Here is a 20921-nt window from a genome sequence, read left to right on the forward strand (position 1 = left end):
GTTTCAGGGTTTTAGAATAGAGTGTGGTTATTACTAAATCCCTTTAATTGACATAAGTTTGGAAATTCTTTTGACTAGTTTAGAAGTAAAGAATATGTTCTCACTTTTATTTTTTCCATAGCTTTTCAGATGGCTTCTGATTCATGATTTTAAAACATAATCAATTATTCTTTTGTGTGAAGTATTAATATTTAATTACAAATTCTAGTTTATGTTGAAAGAAATCGTATGACATTTAAGGTAGACTGTTAAAATATACAAGCCAGCTAATAGATTTAGGACATAAACACTTATAAATCTTAGTGTTACTTAAAAATAAATATATATTGATAACTTGAAGATGTTTGTTGTAATTTTTCATTTAGAAACAGGACTTTTATGTGCTTGCAATATATTCTGTAATTTACAGATATTTAATTGGGTAATAATTTGATGTATTTGCTTAAAGTGATTTAGAGCAAATAATATCCCTTTAGGACATAAGTTAGAATGAAAGAAGAAAAAATACCACTCCTTGATAAATCTTGAAAGGAAAAACTCCATTTTTTCATCACTGTTTGTTAAATTATGAAGCTTGTCAATATTGAATTTTAGGAACCATTTGATGATCTTTTTCCACAAATCATGCTTTCCTTTGCTTTCAATGCCTCGACAAATTTTTGTGCACTTACAATATTAAGGGAATCAAATAGAAATGTACAAATATGTCTATTTCATTTAACTTAGATCTTTAAAATTTAGAGAATTAACCCTACATAACAATTACAAAATCACTTTTCTCCATTAATTCATTTTGGAGCATAATTTTGCATATACCAAAAGGAACATTCCCAAAGCATACCTGCACACTCTGGCTGAAATGACCCCAAATTTCAGAGTTTCTACTTGAACCAGAGTGACTCTTCCTACTGCAGTGAAAACTTGAAACAGGATTTAGCCAATTCCATATATCAGGTTGTTGGTTCTTCTGCATTTTGAGGATCTTTCAGACCTCCTTGTAAAAAGATTTAGCTCAATGGTAAAGTTAAGTGGTGGGGAAAAAATCTTCCACATATAAAAGCAAATGAGTTTTTAGAGAATAATCTCTATGAGAAATTACTTCTAAATTATCCATGTGGAAATTAAACTTAGCTCTTGTTAACATTTCCGTAGAAATATGCATTTTGATTAAACCAAATAAATAAATACAAAAATAAATCCCTAGAAGTAGGCATAGTCATTTATCTATATACTCACAAATATTTTGCTCTTTTCTGATCATCAGTATTTTTTTCTTGCTTTATTTGCTTCATATCCTTTAACTTTATTTCCCATTATTCATGGAGAGGTTTTCTATCTAAGACTAAATTGATTCTCTGCATACTTCTTATCTGTGAAGTCACTTCAGCAGAGAGTTACTCTTTGGAGTAAGGTCCTCATCTCTAATCTGTATCCCTCAGCTAGTGCACTCGGTCTGGTGCTGCCCCATCACCGCCCTAAGGCATGTAGAGAGAGGGCTCTCGCTTTGCCCAGTCTGTTCACTGAGCTCCCTTTGAAATTGGTGAGGAAGGAGGTCTGTGGAGGGGAGAGATAGAGGTACTGGGTGACTATTTGAAACCAGTGTAATCTGTAAATCTGCCGTACACTTTTAGTGAGAATTGGGGCGGGGGTTTCTGAGTTAACATGCAGAAATCAAAAGGAAAATGGAAGTTTCATTTCATTACCGAGGGTTCTGATATGAAAGGGATTTTTTCTAAAATTTTACCAAGATTTCGGCAATTAATCTATACACTTAAAGATATTAAAATATTCCTAACATTGCCATGTTATATGTATATTTATATGTATAAATAAACATCACACTCATATACACACGCGCACACACACAATAGCACTTATCAAATAATACTGCTTTATACCACCTGGCTGTTAATTTAAATTTGGAGCAAGTGAAATATACACCACCTAGGAGAGTGTACCTTTGACCATGAAGAGTGCAGAAAATCACCACTGTAATTTATACTTTTCATTCATCGTGAAAAGTTTTTACACTGTCAGTAGAGAGAAAGCCACATTTCATTTTGTCAAGCCAAAAACATACTACCTAACTGCCTTTGTATAAAAGCTAACACAACATGTCAAAAATAATAGCATAGCCCTCAATATACATTGAACTGGTGAAAGCAGTTAGGAACGGTTTGGCAAAGATAAAACGTAAAGTTAAGTTTTACATTATTTTCTTTTCATTCACATTCACACCAGGTAGACTTTGTCAAATACCTATAGTAAAGAAGAACTTGTTCACGCATGCAGAACAAAATAAAATAAGATTAAAAGCTCCAGGAAATCTGCCTGCTTCAAAAAACCATTAAAGTGTGCCTATCCCTCAAGCCTTACAAATGTGTTAATTGTCGTGTTTCAGTCATGTAAATATGTTTCAGCATAAAGTAAGCAAGATTTCCTGTTATAGAAGCACTGCTATCTGGGGGTGTGTGGGTAGGGAGGGACGAACAAGGACTAAATAACACACTGTAATGAAACCTGCCTTTGGGCAGCACATGCCTCAGTTCTGAATGCCCAGAAATACTTCACAGACGCTCTGGGCTGCCTAGCAATGGGGATTTCTAATTCTGGCTAGCTTGACAAAGTAAATACAACTATTGAACATAAGGCAGCTCCTAATAAAAAACAACAATTCCCCCTTGTAAACACCTACAGTTGGCCCCATTAAAAATTCTTTCTTCATATCCAGGAACTAGCAAACCCTTAAACGTGGGGATCTCAAAGTAACTACAGAGCAGTTGGGAGATTTAATGCTGTCGACATGTTGTACATTGCCATTTCCACCGAGCCCTTCATACCCCATCTCAGGGCTTTGTGGAGCAATGTTCTGCATACACTGTAGGGCATTATGCAAGCAAACACATTGGCTATTATGCTCCCAGGACTCATTCATGGACAGCCAAAAGGAAATCAATATATGTTCATACTTACATACGAAAATATATGGTTGAGGGCGTGTTCACCCAAAGCTGCCAGTTTGGAGTTACTTAGTGGACTGAAATTAGTGTGATAACTTAAGCAATTATCTGATTTCAAAATTCTCTGATCCCTGCTTTTTCCCATGTTAGAATTCATCTCTTCCATTAGCTATGTATCAGTCAGACCTCTGCCAGTCCCTAAGTTAAAGTGCATCTGCTATAGTTTCAGAAATCTCTAGGATTTAGGGATCAGCCTTGAGCTTACACACATATTTATCTGCTAACAGTTTACTGAGTAGGAGGCTTCAGATTATAGTAAAGAGCAAACATTAGTTTGAATTCTAGCAGACGAGCAGATTGTGCCTTTTGCCACCTCCAAAATAGCTTCCATATGCTTTAAGAGAAAAAAAGTTCTCATATAATTAGTAGTTTGAATTTATTTCTAAAAGAAGTGTTTTTTTCAAGCTCAACATTCAGATCTGAAAACGGTATATGTTCCTAAAATATCTTACTATTCTTAAGCCATCGGAGGGGTAGTACCAAAATATTGCTCCTAAAATGTTTCCTCACTTGTCTCGGGTAGAAAAGGGGCCTTCTGGACAAAGCAGGCTTGAAGAGCCCATCAAAACGACGGTCCCTCCACAGAAAGATCTCAGCCTTCTTCTGCTTACTGCCAGAGCAGCAGTAGGCCCTAGATCTCAAGAGTCTCTCAGCTTGGCCCTGCTCAAGCTTAATTCAGATTCTATACACTCTGGAGCTTATATGCTCCTGCCTGCATTGTGAGATCCAGAGCCCATACAAGCCTTGGGTTAAGCAGAGTTGGAGACCAGTCAAAAGGTTGCCAGAGGGAGAAGCCCTGCTACAATTCAGGAAGGATGAATGAGAGGGAGTCCGTTCAGGAGATATGGGGAGTCTCATTCAGGCCGTGATGCACAACCACAGGATCACAGTGGCCATGTGGGCCTTAGCCACCCCATTCCTTTATCCTTTATCCATCCCAGAGAAGAGGCTGGTGGTTGGGGGGTGGGGGGGCGGGTTAGGCATCTTTCACGGTTTCTACTGTCCAAGTTTAGGTCACAATTCAAGTCACTTTATTCCAACTGTTACCTAAATGATATATTTTTTTCAGTCCTGCTCATGTTAGAACATGAATGAGAATAAAATGTGCAAAAGAAAAAGGAGAGACCCAAAGAAAAGAAAAAGATAACTGCCTTTAGTTTGTGTAGAAAGCACAACTTTTTTTTTTTTTTTTTGCGATACACGGGCCTCTCAGTGTTGTGGCCCCTCCCGTTGCGGAGCACAGGCTCTGGACGCTCAGGCTCAGCGGCCATGGCTCACGGGCCCAGCCGCTCCACAGCGTGTGGGATCTTCCCAGACCGGGGCACAAACCCATATCCCCTGCATCGGCAGGCGGACTCTCAACCACTGCGCCACCAGGGAAGCCCGAAGGTACAACTATTTTAAGGAAAGTTCTCCAGGAATAATCTAGTTTGTTCTCCATCAGTGTATGAAATAAAGGAGGAGAATAACATGACTCCCCATATCTCCAATGTCTGAAAGTTCAGGAACATTGGAACTGAAACATGGTGGTATTCTTATTATGATGTAGTCCAAAAGATGCTGACTCACATTTTAAGAGGATTAAACGCAACAAGCCATCCCCACAAACAGCACTGCCAGAGTCTTTCCTCCATGCACACTTCACACAGGGCCCAACCCCTCCACCTGGAATCTTCCTGCTGGGCAGGAGTGAGGCTGGGAACCACCACACCCCACAGGAGCACGGTGGGAGTGGGAGGACCCTGTGGGTCACTTAGTGACTAGAATGTCTTTTCTGAATCAAAAGAAAGCAAGAAAAAAAAAAAAAGAAAAGAAAGAAAGCAGGATCTAGAACAGCCTGTGTACACCACCTTTTGGAAAATTATGTCTTTAATAGAATACACGTCTGCAACAACTGTTGTTTTCTGTTATTGACCCACAGCATCCTCCCACTCGCACCGTGCTACTACCAAGCCAAACTTCTAGCCGCGGCCACTCCCCTGTTTGGTGACTGCTCCAGGAAAGGTGCCCTTTTTCTGTCCTCCAAAAATGCCAAGCTTATTCCTACCTTAAGACTTTTGTATTTCATTCCCTTTGCCTGGAAACTTCTTTTTCAGGTCCTCATTGGTCTTTTCTGAAAATTTAGATCTTAGCTCAAATGTGCTCTGCAGAAAGGCTTTCACCAATTAGAGCAGTACCCCCAGACAGTATCGTATCACCATGTTTCATTTCCTTAAAAGACTTCTCACTGTCTGAATTATCTTCTCCATTGGTTGGCTTTCCTGTATGTTAGCTGTCTCTCCTTGTGTTAATAAGTGTCTATGTATTGTCCCTTTCTGAAGTTGTAAGTTTTTTGAAAGCAAGGATTTTGCCTGTCTTGTTCAGTATTTTACCTCCAGTGCTTAGAAAAGTTCTGGCACCTAGAGCAGTGAGTAAGAACGTGGACTTTGAAGCCAGAATGCCTGAGTTCAAATCCCATTTGAATACCCTGAAGTTGCAACATCACTTCGGTATTTTTCAGACTTGGTCACGTATTCTACAACCAGTTGAAAGGGAAGCTTGGAAGTAAAGTCTTTATTCAGGATGGCCGTATATCCCCGGGTTCTTCTCCTAAAGGAGGAAGGGAGAGTGGACACTGGAGGTTAATGACAGTCTCTATCAGAGTCCGCAGCCCTTCGGAATCCAAATATCCGTGCACAGCCTCTTCCCACACACTTACCTCTTCTTCAGGGGTGAGTGGGGAATCCTACAGCAGAGAAACTGCGAAAATTCTCTGCCCTGGCAGTAGAGGAGTGTAGCCCAGTTTGTAACCCTCAGTTCTGCCCTCTGGAAGGAACTCCCTTATCCACTCTCCTTTGTATCCCTTTAGAAAGTTGTTCCTTGTCCGTTATCATTGACGGCTACGTGAAGTCACTATTAGAGTCTGGGCCCTTTGGGGGCTGCACAGTTTTTACAGCCCACTTATTGATAGATCAGATTTGGGGACTTAAGATTTCTTTAGGGGTTGAATACTCATAGACTCTTGACCAGGCTTGTAGTTTCTTTGGCAAAACAACCCCCTCAAAATTTTATGAGGTTCCGAGTTGATTTGCTTCCCTTTGCTTCCACATGCAAGTAATCACAGCCAAAGAGTTGTCTAGACATAGTTCTCGGGTTCAGCTGCAGGAAACAGATCCCATCTGATTATTTGAGGCAGTCAGAAAGGTTATACCAGAAAACTGGGAGCTAGTGCAATAATTGGAAGGGCTGAAGGATAATGTCACCAAACTGGCCTCTAGGGAGGCTACTGCCTCCACCAAAGTCAGGAAGGAGAGGAACTGGGAGACCGCAACTGGAGCTATTCACTGAAAGCACACAGCTGCAATCTTGGGGCAAGTAACTTCCCGCTGCTGCTGCTGCCAGTGCTTCTTGGCCCCCATCAAGCAAGTCACTGGACACTGAAACACTGGGCTGGCCTCCATTTCCACAGCTGCCTCTCTGCTCCCGGGAAGCCTATGAAGCTGTTGACTAGTCACTAGAATGCAGAAAAACACAACAACAAAAAAAACTGTCCCTGCAACAGTGCTTGCCAATTGCAGCGGTAAAAGCAGGAGGAGAGCACCTGCTTCTCTTCCACCTTCTAAATAGTACAGCTGCATCTAACTGGATAAGCCTAATTCACACTTCTCCAGCCTCTTACCTGCAGGCAGACACGCCACAAGGCAGTTGAAATGGGTGCATGTCCACCACAACTCTTACCTTGTAAGACTTGAGTCTTATTTTCTGGCCTATCTGTTCTACCTATACCCATCTCTTTCATCTTACTTGTAACTAGCTTGAAGCCATCTGAAATAATTGACTTGAGAGGGAAGGCAACACCCTTAATCTGACTTTTGTCTCTGAGCCGGCCCCCATTTTCTGGCCAGCCTCTTAATGAGGTATTTCACCAAGGCTTAGGGGCAAAGAGATCTGTGAAGGTTGCCTGCTCTGGTGTGCAATTGCAGAAATAGCTGGGTTTTTTCAACTCTCTGACATCCCAAATTACCAAGCTTTTATTCACTTTAAGTTGTGAGCTGCAGGCAGGGCATTTCCTTTAATAGAGTTGTAGTCCCTCTACCTCTTCTTACATATTCTATAGCTCTAGCCTAAGTTCATTTCTCTTTTGTAAATAATTTTGCCAAAAATGTCAAGAAGCCACTAACACAACAATATCCTGAATTTCTCCAGTGTTTCAACTAGAGCCACAGGCCTAACAAGGGTAGTTAGCTTTCCAATCTGTGATACTGACCTCACTGCCCACCTTCCAACCACTAAGCCAACTTAGATTTTTCTTTTTTTAAAACATCTTTATTGGCGTCTAATTGCTTCTCAATGGTGTGTTAGTTTCTGCTCTATAACAAAGTGAATCAGCTAACACATATATACAGAATCTTAAAAAAAATGGTTATGAAGAATCTAGGGGCAGGACAGGAATAAAGACGCAGATATAGAGAGTGGACTTGAGGACACGGGGTGGGGGAAGGGTGAGCTGGGACGTGGTGAGAGAGTGGCATGGACTAATATATACTGCCAACTTAGATTTTGATGGTAGAACTCGATCCATTTTTCAGGTACCAAATTCGCCATAAGGAGGATATAGGTTAGGCTGCTATTAAAGAAATTCAAAAATGCAGTGGCTTAAATAACATGGAACACATACCCCATAAAAGCTCAATTCGGTGACCCAGGGCTCTTTTGGTGTCAAGATACCCTAAACTAATTCTGTGGTTTTGCTGTGCCCTCCTCAGCCCATAGCTTCCGTTTGATGGCCCAGGACAGCTGCTTCAGCACCTACCCTCAAGTCCACATTTCAGCGAGTGGGAAGAGGGAAGTTTGGCTTGTCCCTAACGTTGTGGAGCCTAGAGCAGGAATGCAAATAAAAGACCACATTATTATATGCCTCAATATTTTTAAGTTATCAAGCCAAAAAATCATTAAATATGCTTTCCCTTCCTTCCTTCACAAATATACCTACCTGGGAGGCCAAGTTTAAATTTAGGATCAGGGCTCTACTCCAGAACATGGAGACATAGGAAGAACGGGCCTACAGCCCATCTCCTTTCTCTCCCCACCCCTGTCTCCTTCCCACACACAGCGGGCAACGTGATTGTACTTGGGGACACCCAGGCTTCACATCCAAACTCTGTCCACACTCCCCATAAACAGCCACCCCTTGGCTCCTGCTGGGGCCCCAGGGTGTGCACATAGACAACACAGTTCGCCCACGGTGGACAAACCTGGGGAAGAGACCTGTGCAGGCTTTGTGGCCATTTGCACAGGGAGTTCCGAGGTTCTGAGTACCCAGAGTGTGTCCTGTAATGAAGGGTACAGGCTCTAGATGGGCACATCCCATCCCATCCCTTCACCCTGTTAATTCCTCACCCCATGAGGAGGGGTGGGTCAGGGCCCAGAGCGGGGGCCCTCTTGCTGGGGTCGAATAACGATGCCAAGGGAAAAGGGAAGTAATTGGCACCTCCCCCTCTCTAAGGATCTAACCTTGAACTTAATCATAGCACTTCTGCTCAAGATGAAGCAACCAGAGCTTAATCACTCAGCCTCAGCTATTGGCAAAGGCAGCTGGGGAGCATGGCCTTTATTCTGGGAGGCCATGTGTCCCACTAATACACAGAGATTCTTTTACTCGCTGCAAAGGAAGAGAATAGATATTGGGAGTAAGCTAGCAATCTCTGCCACAGACACATGCCTTTTCACAAATCACACTTTTGTTTAGACAAGTGAGTTCTTCACAATCTGCTTTCAGAGAGGTGAGTTTGGAGGCAAGACAATACTGTCAGTTATAATTGACGGTCAGAATAATTGCACACCTGAGCATTTTTCAATGGGCAGCCAATGTGCAATGTTCCAGCTCTGAAATTTTGTCTAATTTTCAGATCAATCAGGAAGAACCAAATGAATTTTTTTCAATTCAAAGGATATAGTATAATTATGACATTCAGTAAAACAATTTTAATCCAAAACCCTGGGGATGAATTGGATCTTAAACAAACAAACAAAACTGAAACCTAAAACCTGACCATGTTTTGGCAGCATTTCTTCCAGAAATATTCGGCTGCTATCAAACATACACTTAGCAATCCAAAAGGAGCAAAAATATGGTTCTGGCATGATTTCCACTGCCCTACTCATATGTAAGAGTAACACAAAATTCACCAAAATTAGGCAAATGCATCTTCCACATTGCAAAATTTTAGCCAGATGTAGAATAACTACAATGTAACATTGCATTGTAATAATGTAATAATTATGGAATAATATAAATGCAATGATATAAAAATATAATAATTATATAACGGCATATAACACTGTGCGGGCTTTTTGCAAGTTGAAATAACACTCTGAAATCTTGTGAAGAAATAATAGTGATGATGAATAACATATCAAAGCCTGCTTCATCTGGTTCCTTCCCTCTACCCTCCTCCTAGCGCCCCCGGAAGGAAATCAGTCTCTCCACAAAGGAAATATCTCTCTTTTTATGATATAAGAGAGACTCTGAGGACTACTTTAACCCCTGCCCTCTGGGCTGGTGGGGGCATCAGGCGTGCATTTCCTTGGTCAGAAACTAAGTAGGGAGCCTTCCGCCATTAGCAGAAGCTCACACACACAGAGTGAATGCTTCGGGAGGGTGATCGTTTCGCTGTGGCCCTTCTCAAAACTGTAGCTGACTACTGGTTGTCTCCCAGTATCCATTTGCTCCTTCTTCCATAGTAATGCGTTTGCTGAACATCTTAACATATTTTAAAACATTTCCCAGCCTCCCTCACAACCAGGTGTGGCCATGTTTAAGTTCTGGATGTGTATGGAAGTGATGTGTCCAACTTGCAAGTCTTCCTTCATGGCCCCTGCTTCCCACCAGCTGAGAGAGAGCAAAAAGATCAGCCTTGGAGCCAGAAGTGGGAGCCGCTTGTTGAGGATGGCAGACCAGTCCTTCCAGCTCAGCATTGCCTACTTCTGGCCCGTAAAGTGGGAGATAAATAAACTTCTGGTTTTTAGCCATTTTCTGAAGTGGGTTGGGATATCTCTGTATGGCAGCTACTTAGCCTGTACTCTAATTCATTCCCTACCATCCAGAGCAGTGCCTCATAACACAGAATATGGCTACAGAAGTCAGCAAATCATGCTCCAGGTTAGGGCATCAGACAGCTCTTGAAAGAATCAATGGAGTGGGATGGCAAGTCTTTTGTGCATTGGTTTCCTGCCCATGATATAAAGAAGGGGAAATGCTTTTAAAACGTGAGTGGAGAAGCTTCATCTTCTGACATTTCTTTTGTTATCGTGTCAGCATTAAATACATGTGCAAGATAGATTTTTTTTTAATAAATATGGGCTTCCCTGGTGGCACAGTGGTTAAGAATCTGCCTGCCAGTGCAGGGGACACGGGTTCAAGCCCTGGTCTGGGAAGATCCCACATGCCGCGGAGCAACTAAGCCCGTGCGCCACAACTACTGAGCCTGCGCTCTAGAGCCTGCGAGCCACAACTACTGAGCCCACGTGCCACAAATACTGAAGCCCGCGCACCTAGAGCCCGTGCTCCGCAACAAGAGAAGCCACCGCAATGAGAAGCCTGCGCACTTCAACGAAGAGTAGCCTCCACAACTAGAGAAAGGTTGCGTGCGGCAACGAAGACCCAACGCAGCCAAAAATAAATAAATAAATTTTAAAAATAGATAAATAAAAATAAATAAATGGACCCCAAATTGCCTCTTTAATACAGCCATGCATATTTTCACTGGCCCAGAAGCCAGGCACCTGACATGCCCCATTTTCACTATTGTCTTACTAAGTATGAGGGAAACTATTTAGCCTTTTTAAATCTTCCCAGAAGCGGAGACAATGACTGCAGTTTCCTTTTATGTTTATATTTCTTTACAGCACTGCAGTAGAGGGCAATGTGTAGTAAATGCTCAGACTTAGTGATGAGACCTGCTGGCCAAGTCCAATATTCTGTTGCTGTTGCTTACAAATGTATGTTTTTCATTAAATTTGTAGATTCACTTCCTTGCCCTAATAAGCTCACTTATTTTTATCTTTCCCAAAGGTATTTTTACGAGCCACCTCAAATGCCTTCCTGAAGCAAAAAGAGGTAGAAATAAATTAGTGTAGTACTTAATAATTCACAAAACACTTCATAGCTCATATGATCCCCATAACGGTCTTATGAGGGGAGAATTATTCACTTGTGATAGATGAGGATACTGAAGCTAGGCAGGTGAAGTGACTTATCTGAAGTCACATTGAGAGCGAGTGACGGAGGGAGGTATTAAACTGGCTGCCTCTGTGAAGGGACCAATGTAGAACCTATATGTTCTAAGGTGTTTACAAGTTTTAATTTAAATTCGTTGTGTTTTAAAGAAAAAAGAAAAAAACTATTAGGAAGTATTTTGAAATATTAACTCCTATTTCTGTGACTGTGAGTAATGGAAAGGTTGACTTTTCAGGAAATGTCATAAATTTTAAAGAATTAAAACAAATATTCATTTCCTAATGGTTAAAATGTACTACATCAGTTGTTTTCAGAAAACAAACAGTGCCTGGTGGTTTGGTCTTGGCAAAATATGAAAAATATAAATTGATTTAACTTATTTTAATGGTATTTACCTGCAATTTGTCTCAAATCCAGGTGTAACCTAGATTCATTATCTTGCCCCTTCTGTCTGGGAACTGTGAGTGCTGAGCACAGGTCTGGCAGGCTGGGAGAAAAGGAATTAGGAAGAGAACCGTGGAGCCAGGAAACCCAATCCTATGTACGATCAGCAGAGGTGCTGACTCAAGAAGGAACAAAATATAGTCAGTGGCTCAGCCCAACAAAGGGACAGAGAGGTAGGCAGAGGGGGAAGAATCTCGGTCCAGCTCGGCTTGGTACTCCCTGGGGCCACAGAGCAAAGCACTTCAGCTGCTACTTCTTTATTATGACCCAGGGCTTCCTATGGGGCTAAGGGTGCCTTTTGGCAGGAACTCCCCTTATCCGCCAGGGCATTTTGTCAGCCTCGCTGTTTCCCACCTTGAAGTGCTGAAGAAAAGGGACCCATTAACGCAGTGGGATGAATCGCTGTAAAGTACATAGGCCTCTGCGGAAGCTTGGGAGTTGTCGCACCTCTCCCAGATCCCTTTGACTACATAGAAATCATCATTCTAGACAAGGCATTCATGGAAAAAATAGGCAGGCAGTCAGCCAGACAAGCATCTCCTTCCTCAGCAGCACAATCCCTTCCTCCCAGAATTTGGGAAAAGAAAATCAGGTGGAAAAAATTTTAGCTCTAGATGTAAGGTAGGGCTTCCCTGGTGGCACAGTGGTTAAGAATCCGCCTGCCAATGCAGGGGACACCAGTTCGCGCCCTGGTCTGAAAAGATCCCACATGCTGCAGAGCAACTAAGCCCATGCGCCACAACTACTGAGCCTGCGCTCTAGAGCCCGCGAGTCACAACTACTGAGCCGCGAGCCACAACTACTGAGCCTGTGCTCTAGAGCCCGCGAGCCACAACTACTGAGCCTGCCCTCTAGAGTCGGTGAGCCACAACTACTGAAGCCCACGCGCCTAGAGCCCATGCTCCGCAACAAGAGAAGCCACCGCAATGAGAAGCCAGTGCACCACAACGAAGAGTAGCCCCCCGCTCTCAGCAACTAGAGGAAAAACCCGTGTGCAGCAGCGAAGACCCAGTGCAGCCAAAAATTAAATAAATGGATAAAATAAAATAAATTTTAAAAAAAGATGTAAGGTATGTTTTTGGCTCTGGCCTCAGAACCCCAGGTATAAAATGAGAAAGATGAATACCTTGATCTGGTTTACAAGATTGAATCTCTACAAGATTTTTTGATAGTCTTGATTTTTACTGAAACCATAACCATTATCAAGGTCCAAACGTTTATACCCCCACAGCCTTGCAGCTTTGGTCTAAAGAGGTCACCATGCTGTGTAGAGTATCTTACAGCACATTTTCTCAGAAGACAGATCTGGGGTACAGCAGCATCTGAACGTTGACGTGTCAAGTGTGTAAGTGCTTTGGAAGCCTCAAAGGGAAAGTGCCTGACACACCTGGCAAGCCTGCAACCTGATCTCTCCTTCTTCCTCGCTGCTTCACATCGCACTGACGTGGTGCACGGGGGGAGGCTTAGAAAGGGAGAAAACAAAACCCACTGCTTGAGAATTTAGGCTGCAGAGTAAGCTCATTCAAGTAATAATCAGCAAAAGCTGGCAAAATCACACGTAGATTCACATGTTTCCAAGAGCCATCCTTTGGCTTTTTTCAAAGGACACGGGTTTGCAACTAGCTTTTACGGTGTGACATTTGGTTAGAAGCATTTAACCACATCACCCCAAATTTTTGTGCTCAGAAGTTACACACGAATGGTATTTGACTCTTCTTCAAAGCCATTCAACCTGAAAGATTTCCAAGCATGTCACACATCACATTTAGCTACTTTTGCTATGAAGGGCTTTCCGCCAACTGGCTCACACTCATTGCCTAGAGAAGCAAAGGAAGAGAAATTTTTAGCAAATAGGTAAGCTCCTGAAATAAATGGTATTATGCTGGTTCTGAATAAACTACATTAGTTTCCTCATTTGGATTGTCAGAGCAGTAGAAGCCTTCCACCAAATGCATCTTAGAGATGTATCCATTCCACCGTTAAGCAAATCACCATTTCTGTATGTCAGAACCCAGTTCAGTATTTAACACCTAGCCCATCTCGGTGAAGCTTTTTCTGGCCCCCTTCCCCGCAGCAGGATTTCTGCTTTGTCTCTGCTGTTCTTGTAGACAAAACTTGGACTGCTCACTATGAGGGTTACCTGTGTGCTTGCCTCATGCCTGTTACTGGATTGTAAGGCAGCACGGAGTGTGGAGGGTGCTCTGTTCACATATCTTTTCAGAATGCCTTGCTTCGAGTAGATTCTAAATATTTGTTGACTCCAGTTGATTTCCTAAACAGCCTAATCACCATCTGACCTCATCTTTGTGAGGTCCCAAACAAAAGTACACACACACACATACACACACACACACACGAAAACACACACATAAGGGTTTTTTTGTTGTTTTTTTTTTTTTGCGGTACGCGGGCCTCTCACTGTTGTGGCCTCTCCCGTTGCGGAGCACAGGCTCCCGACACGCAGGCTCAGCGGCCATGGCTCACGGGCCCAGCCGCTCCGCGGCATGCGGGATCTTCCCGGACCGGGGCACGAACCCGTGTCCCCTGCATTGGCAGGCGGACTCTCAACCACTGCGCCACCAGGGAAGCCCCCACACATATGTTTTTTAATGGTGACTTTTCTTTAAGTTTCAGAGAGCCTTCAGGTCATGCATATACCCTAGTCATTTTTCCTTTGCTCATTAGCAATTACTACAAGATCTTAAAGAAACATTTAAACTCAGCCATATAATTAAATATCTCTTCCCGTCCTGCTTCCTCACATGAACATTGATAGAGTTAACACTACTGCAAAGACATTCGTGTCCTCAGACTTTAGAGTCACGCATGTCTTTTAGATTCCTTCCTGAGCCTTTCACACTTTCATTTATACCTTAAATCCTTTCTGAAACTAGGGTATGAAGAAATGAAAGAATTGTTTAAAGCAAAGGCAAAATATGTCTTATTTGAGTTCTTTTTTATTATTCAAGAAATAGACATTTAATGACTTAAGTGACAGGCTGGGTGCTAAGCATACAAATGAATAATACTATATTTATATTACTGTATGGATATTATAGCTTTTCTGGACCTTTCTGACATCTTTGTTGATCACATATCTATATAATAGTGTCTTTCATCCTAGATATACTTGTACCAGCAAACTGAAATCAAGGAAGAATATTTTCATAAATTATTTTTAATGTTTTAAAATGTTTTGATCCTTGCACACAGCTTGTGTTTACATGACAATAAACAAGCCTTTTATCAGGAAAGAAACTAGCCAGAACATATGCTGGTGGATCACAATATTTTGACCCCAAAAAATGGTTTTTCCCTTTTTCATCTTGATTTTTTTTTTTTTCATATTGAAGGGAGTTTTCAAATGAAGGGTTTCAGGTAGGTTGTCTCCAGGCCAGTTCACCTCATCAAGGCTTTGCTTAGTCATCAGGGGATGACCCCATCCTGCCCTACTTACCTTTAGCCTCACACACCCACTCTGCCTCATGCAAGAAACATGTTCCTTTGAGTTTGGATTTTTATGAAACAAATCATGTGGTCTGGGAGCACTGATAGTTGAAGGAATTTGATAGAGAGCCTTTTGAAAACCAAAAAAGGTCTTTTGAAATATGAATATTTCTCCCTAATTACAGTAACTGTTTTGTAATGATGGTTGGTTACTGGCTCTCCTTAAATCAACCTGTATCTGCAGAAAAACAGTTAGGATGGAGAGATGTTCAAAGCTACACTGTATGTTTGAAAACATGACCCAACATGATGCACAGAAACTACCAAGACCTATAGCAGATGTTATGGCTGACTTATCTGGGCGTTTGAAAAATATTGACCCTTTGATTGGTATCATTTTTTTCATTATGTCAATATGACATTTGTCTATGAAAATTGTAAGTTCCTTAAAGAAAGTATAGCCTTAAAATAAAAATCATTAGGTCAACTTAATAGACAAAGGGAAACAAGCATTTGTGGGAATCCATAATTGCTGAAAAGCTACATTCAGTTGAAAAATAATACCATCTTGGAGCTCTAGCCAAAAAAAAAAAAGCCAAAAAACAACCCTGCCATTATTATGTGATATTTTTCAATTATGCTTTTATTTATGCACTTCCATGTTTTCACTTCTACCTCAGTAAGAAAAATCTTAATACATTTAGGTTTGGACTCTGGAAATGTGCCACTAAGATTCCTGGTCCAGTTTCTGTAATGGCTACAATTTGTAAAATCTAGTAGAAATAGGATGTGATTATATTGGGCTTCAGTCTGAAAAACTGTTTTAGCAGGAATTTTATATGCAAGACTAAATGCTGATCAACAGAGCATAATATTGTATTCTGAAGTGTGCTAGCAAAAGCAAAATTAATTATTTCTTTTCTTCTTTCTTTCCTTCCCCTGAAATCTTCTGCCATAGCGACTGCATTTGCCTCCAGACTTGTCAGACACAGTGAGCCGCTCGAGCAAACAGGATCTGGCAGAATCCGCCAAGCTGCTGGGCCCAGGCTGTGGCATGACGGCCCGAGGCAAGAAGCACCTGGACTTCTAGTGATTCCTCCTTAGTGGTTGATGCAGAATTATATGACACTCTAATTATGATTGCTAATAGCTTATGTAAATATTTTTCTTAACGATTTGACCTCCAATCCTTGAAAAACAGTTAGGATTGCAAAATGAGGCCACCGTTCTTTGTTATTTTAACCAACTTTCTATACAGAAATAGTACAGCAGAAATACTTTCACTTTAAATTTTGTTTTATGCTATATCTAGAGAAAATAGATAATTTTATTTTTTTTTTTTTTGCGGTACGTGGGCCTCTCACTGCTGTGGCCTCTCCCGTTGCCGAGCACAGGCTCCGGACGCGCAGGCTCAGCGGCCATGGCTCACGGGCCCAGCTGCTCCGTGACATGTGGGATCTTCCCGGACCGGGGCACGAACCCGTGTCCCCTGCATCGGCAGGCGGACTCTCAACCACTGCGCCACCAGGGAAGCCCCAATAATTTTATTTTTAAATAAAAGCAAATCAAGATGCCTTACAGTGGTCATTAGTGTATGTGTGTTTAAGGCACTCAGGTCATGGTAAAGTGCATGTTACAGCAGGTAGCATATAAAACATTATGAAATTCAAAATTATATATGAAAAACGTATTTTCTCTTCATTTCTGAAAAAGACACCTCCTACCAAAAATGCTAAGGTTTTTTTAAGAAATGAAAAAATTTGTTTGCTAATATATGAAGACTAAAATAAAATGAATTTGCATTTATGCATCCTGTTATGAAATTGATGAAAACAAGATAGTATTTTGGGATTAAGACTCCATTAAAAATAATTAGTCTGCCCTAGTAGTAATAAATATAAAGAACTTGAGTGATAGAAAACTTAGACAAAGAAGTAGATGGTCTCTGTTGAAACAATTAAAGTCTGCACTGTGAAATTATGTCAATAGACATAATTCAGGATTGAAATTCAAACCGACAGCTACATTCATGCTAGGATACTGGGGAAAAACATGTATTGAAGCTTGGTGAGAGATTTTTACAAAACATTGGTCTGAGACAAAGTATAAAAAAGCTAACTCAGATTTCCATTGCATCAGGTAAAACCCTTTGTTAATTATGAACATTGGTAGGTGTGTACAGTTATAACAATATAAACATGGCTTTGCGGATATATTGAACTCGTTTTCATATGAAATACTAGTTTTTTGAATCATAGTTCCATATTCTCAAAGCTTTTGACAAATAGTAGACAAAAAGTAAAAGTTAGAAAAGTAACTTGAGTCTCAGTTTTTAAAAAAAGCTGTTTAACATCTGTTAGGAGAAACTGAATTTTCAAGATACATTTCCAAATATATTAGCCTATCTTGAAGCAGTTATATCTAGCATTTTTGAGCAGTTTGCTTTTAATATACCACAAATTATACTTTATTTGTTCTTGACAACATTGCGGAAAACAAAGCCTAGGTTTTTAAAACTGTCTAACCGATATGATGAATGTCAGTCACTTAAAAAAAACCCACTGTAGCATAAACACATACTGTATACAGCTTTTATTCAGAATTAGAATAATTGAATCAATGACAGGATGTCAAATCTCTCCATCATATCCTGTCACTACCAGTTTATTTTTTGTGATCAAAATCAAAAAGACAACTATTTTGTCACCTGCTATTTCATTAGTACTAAAAATCAGGTTTCTTCTTCTATTTTTTTAGAATGTCTGGTTTATTTTTTTCACTTCTTTTAATTCAAAAGACACAAATTCTTCCCCATTTTCTTTTCAAAATAAAGTTTAAGAATTGATCTGTCAGTTAAAATTAAAGGGCTTTCATATTAAGCAAAGGTGCTTTTAAAATGTAAAGCAACTTCAAAAAATCAGTTTAGTCCATAGATAATAAATAATATGCAAATACTCCACAAAAGCTTTGCTATGTCCTTTGAAAGTATTATGAACAATCTGAATTAGCTCAAGTGAATATTTTAGTTGGGTTATTATTTTAATAAGGCTAACCTTTTTCTCACCGTGTTGTGATTCGTTTTATACAAACACACAACGGAAGAATTACATAGCATTTGACACTGAAAAGGAAATGTGAGGTCATCGGATATGAAAATTGCTTGTCAAAAATACTTAGTAGGTCATCGATTTACTACCCTAGCTACCATGTCTATAAGATTAACAGCCAATTACTATTTAGTATATGCTTTGCAAATAAATACTATAAAAATTGAATGTGCATATTTGAACCCTTATTTTAAATATAAAAGAAACTTTTAAAACTCAGTGAAAGTGCATTTTGAACAATAATAGTACCTGGCCTTTCCAAAAATCAGATTCAGGTACTTTGTGGGTCTGATTCACTAGGCAAGCTTTGTAAAAAACAAGCTACTGGAGAGGGATGTATATTTTTGTTTTGCACTGATAAAAACCCACTCTAAAAATGTGTTTTCTTTCCTTCTGGAAACATCAATTGTCCATATGCTAATAACTTACTACATAAAAATACTGGTCCTCAATAATGCTACTGTAGGTATACAGACCATTTTGGTATATTATAAAATATACACTCTGTTGACAGATTTCTTTTTCAATTATCAGCTTGTCTCAAAGATTTTAAGTAACAATGCCAAACAGTGTTTGAAACGTCCTCATATCTTTTAAATGTTTCTAAAACTTCTAAACCCTCTATGGTATTCATTTCTTACGCTAGATTTGCCTTTCTTTAACATGAGGTAAATATTTTGACTGCTAGAGTCTGCTCAGGTGCTGGGGTTCTAAGACCTTCCGAATTTCTTTATAGTAGCCACCAATTTCCACCTCTCTCTTCCATTTATTCTTTATCTCCACCTCCAGGACCTGCAAATACTAACACTAGACAAAATAAAACTACTTCAAGAGGAAGCAACACTGCAATCAATTCCCTATCTTTTAAAGAATCAACACACGAATGCGCATACAAAGCAAAAGTAGGGGGAAAGCCCTATTCATTTGTTTAAGCCCATTATGAATGTCATTTCTAAAGCATCATGTTAATGCTTTCCAAAGATAGTCACCATCAACACCACCAAATTTAAGCAATTCTAACCCTATTTACACTTTGAACTTCAAAACTGAGCAGTGAAGTCTTTCAGAACCGAGGCAAAAAAAAAAAAATTTTTTTTATCAATAATAAAAAACAGATGAGGTTTATTCTTGAGGAACAGAAAAGGGAAGAATTTGTGTTTGGCCTTGGTGAGCCAAGCGTTATACATAGAAGAAAACCCTTTAAAAAAAAAAAAAATCTCGTTAACATTAAAGCCCAGAGCAAAAAGAAGAATATGGACAGCATTCTAAGATGATAAACATTCACCAAACAAAGCTGAATCTTAGAATAATACTGTATGAATGACTCCTAGGAAGCCTCGTTATGATTTTTTTTTAAAGGAGGAAGAAATGACTATGTGAGCCACGTCAAGAAGCAGCTGCTTCCCATTCAAGAGGGGGCACAGCTTTGGGGCGGGGAGGAGGGATATTCCGGGAATTCATTATAGTAAAACGCATTTGTTTACTTGGAGTAATTTGAATGTTTCTTACTCAACCTTCAGCTCGAATTCTGTTCACCTGGTCTCCCTAAGTCAGTCAAGTTTGGAGAAAAATCATAGGCTGTAAGTCTCACGAGTCTACCAAGGACATCACAAATAGATGGCCACCATCCTGGAAGATGGCGTCAAAGCATCCCTGAAGAGTTCCCATTCATAAATATATAAATATACCTATCAATAAATAAACAAGAATTAGTTCAAGAATGAGTAGAAGGCCACCTCGGGGCAGTGCTTCCACAGGGTATCTGCCGTGCTGTCCCCAAGGGCATGCCTGGAGCTCCATTCAAAAGGACAGCTCGTCTCCCTAGGGTGAGGGCACGAGGCAGAAGGCAAGGCAGCTGACCCATCCTGCTGGATCAGAGGGCATCTGCAGCTGAGTGGCCGCTTCAGACTAAACCAGGGTGCTGAGCCACCGCGCCCTGGCAAGCCTGACCCTCAGAGGACACGTGTACGTGCCTAAGTGCACACAGGCAGCTCTCCTCTGCGGCCACAGCACTCCCCTCCTCCCGGCCTCAGCTCCTGCACCCAAATGCCACACCCGGTGCTCCAAAGTCTCTGCTCTCTGCACAACAGAGCCGTGGGCCAGGACCGGCTGCCTGACGCTGGCCCAAATCAGAGTCACTTGGAAACCGTCCCTTCTTGCAGGGAAGAAGTGAGCCAGCCAGCGGCTGTCACACACACTCACACATAGCCTTCCTCTGACAGTTCCCTGGGCACATGTCCCTCAAGGAATGTAGGCTGCAAAACGTTAGGAGGTAGAAATATCTGCACGGGCGACTCTACCAATAGTGCGTACGTGCGCACACTGCCGCAGAAGTGTGCACGCGTGCAGCGCAGGCTCACCGTCAATCAAACTACATGCACACGTATAAAAACTGCAGTCAGCATGTCTCAGTGTGCAGGCAACTCTGGTGGAATATTAATATACAGCATGCCAGACAATTATCTGTTCACAAGTAATTCTTTAACTAGAAAATAGTAGATGTTAAACTAGAAGGTTATTTTTTAAAGCCTCCAATTAATTTCTCTATTTCTGATCATTTGCCTTTGGGGATTTAAAACAAAACAAAAAAGGAGCAGAGTACAATTCAGCGGAAGTGTGTCTTTGTCCCCAGAGGGTTTTGCCTGTGAGGCATTTAATCTAGGTCGCCAGCCCCCCAGCCTTTGA

General features: G+C 40.9%; 1 protein-coding gene across 2 annotated transcripts in view; it reads left to right on the forward strand.

Moving 5' to 3' along the window:
• The window catches only part of ELP4 (elongator acetyltransferase complex subunit 4), a 242907-nt gene extending 225972 nt beyond the window's left edge, over positions 1 to 16935 (forward strand). Inside the window, exon 11 of one of the 2 annotated variants that reach the window (XR_014297090.1) lies at positions 16088 to 16149. Coding sequence is in view for 1 of the 2 variants with exons in the window: in XM_082660252.1 (XP_082516378.1) it covers positions 16088 to 16219 (132 nt within the window). In the remaining variant the exon portion in view is untranslated. Of the gene's footprint in view, positions 1 to 16087 lie in introns of both variants that reach the window. The other variant, XM_082660252.1, reaches the window with a different exon arrangement.
• The last annotated feature ends 3986 nt before the right edge of the window (positions 16936 to 20921 follow it).

This window comes from Grampus griseus (genome assembly GCF_964374135.1).
Source record: "Grampus griseus genome assembly, chromosome: 8".
NCBI classification, from domain to species: domain Eukaryota; kingdom Metazoa; phylum Chordata; class Mammalia; order Artiodactyla; family Delphinidae; genus Grampus; species Grampus griseus.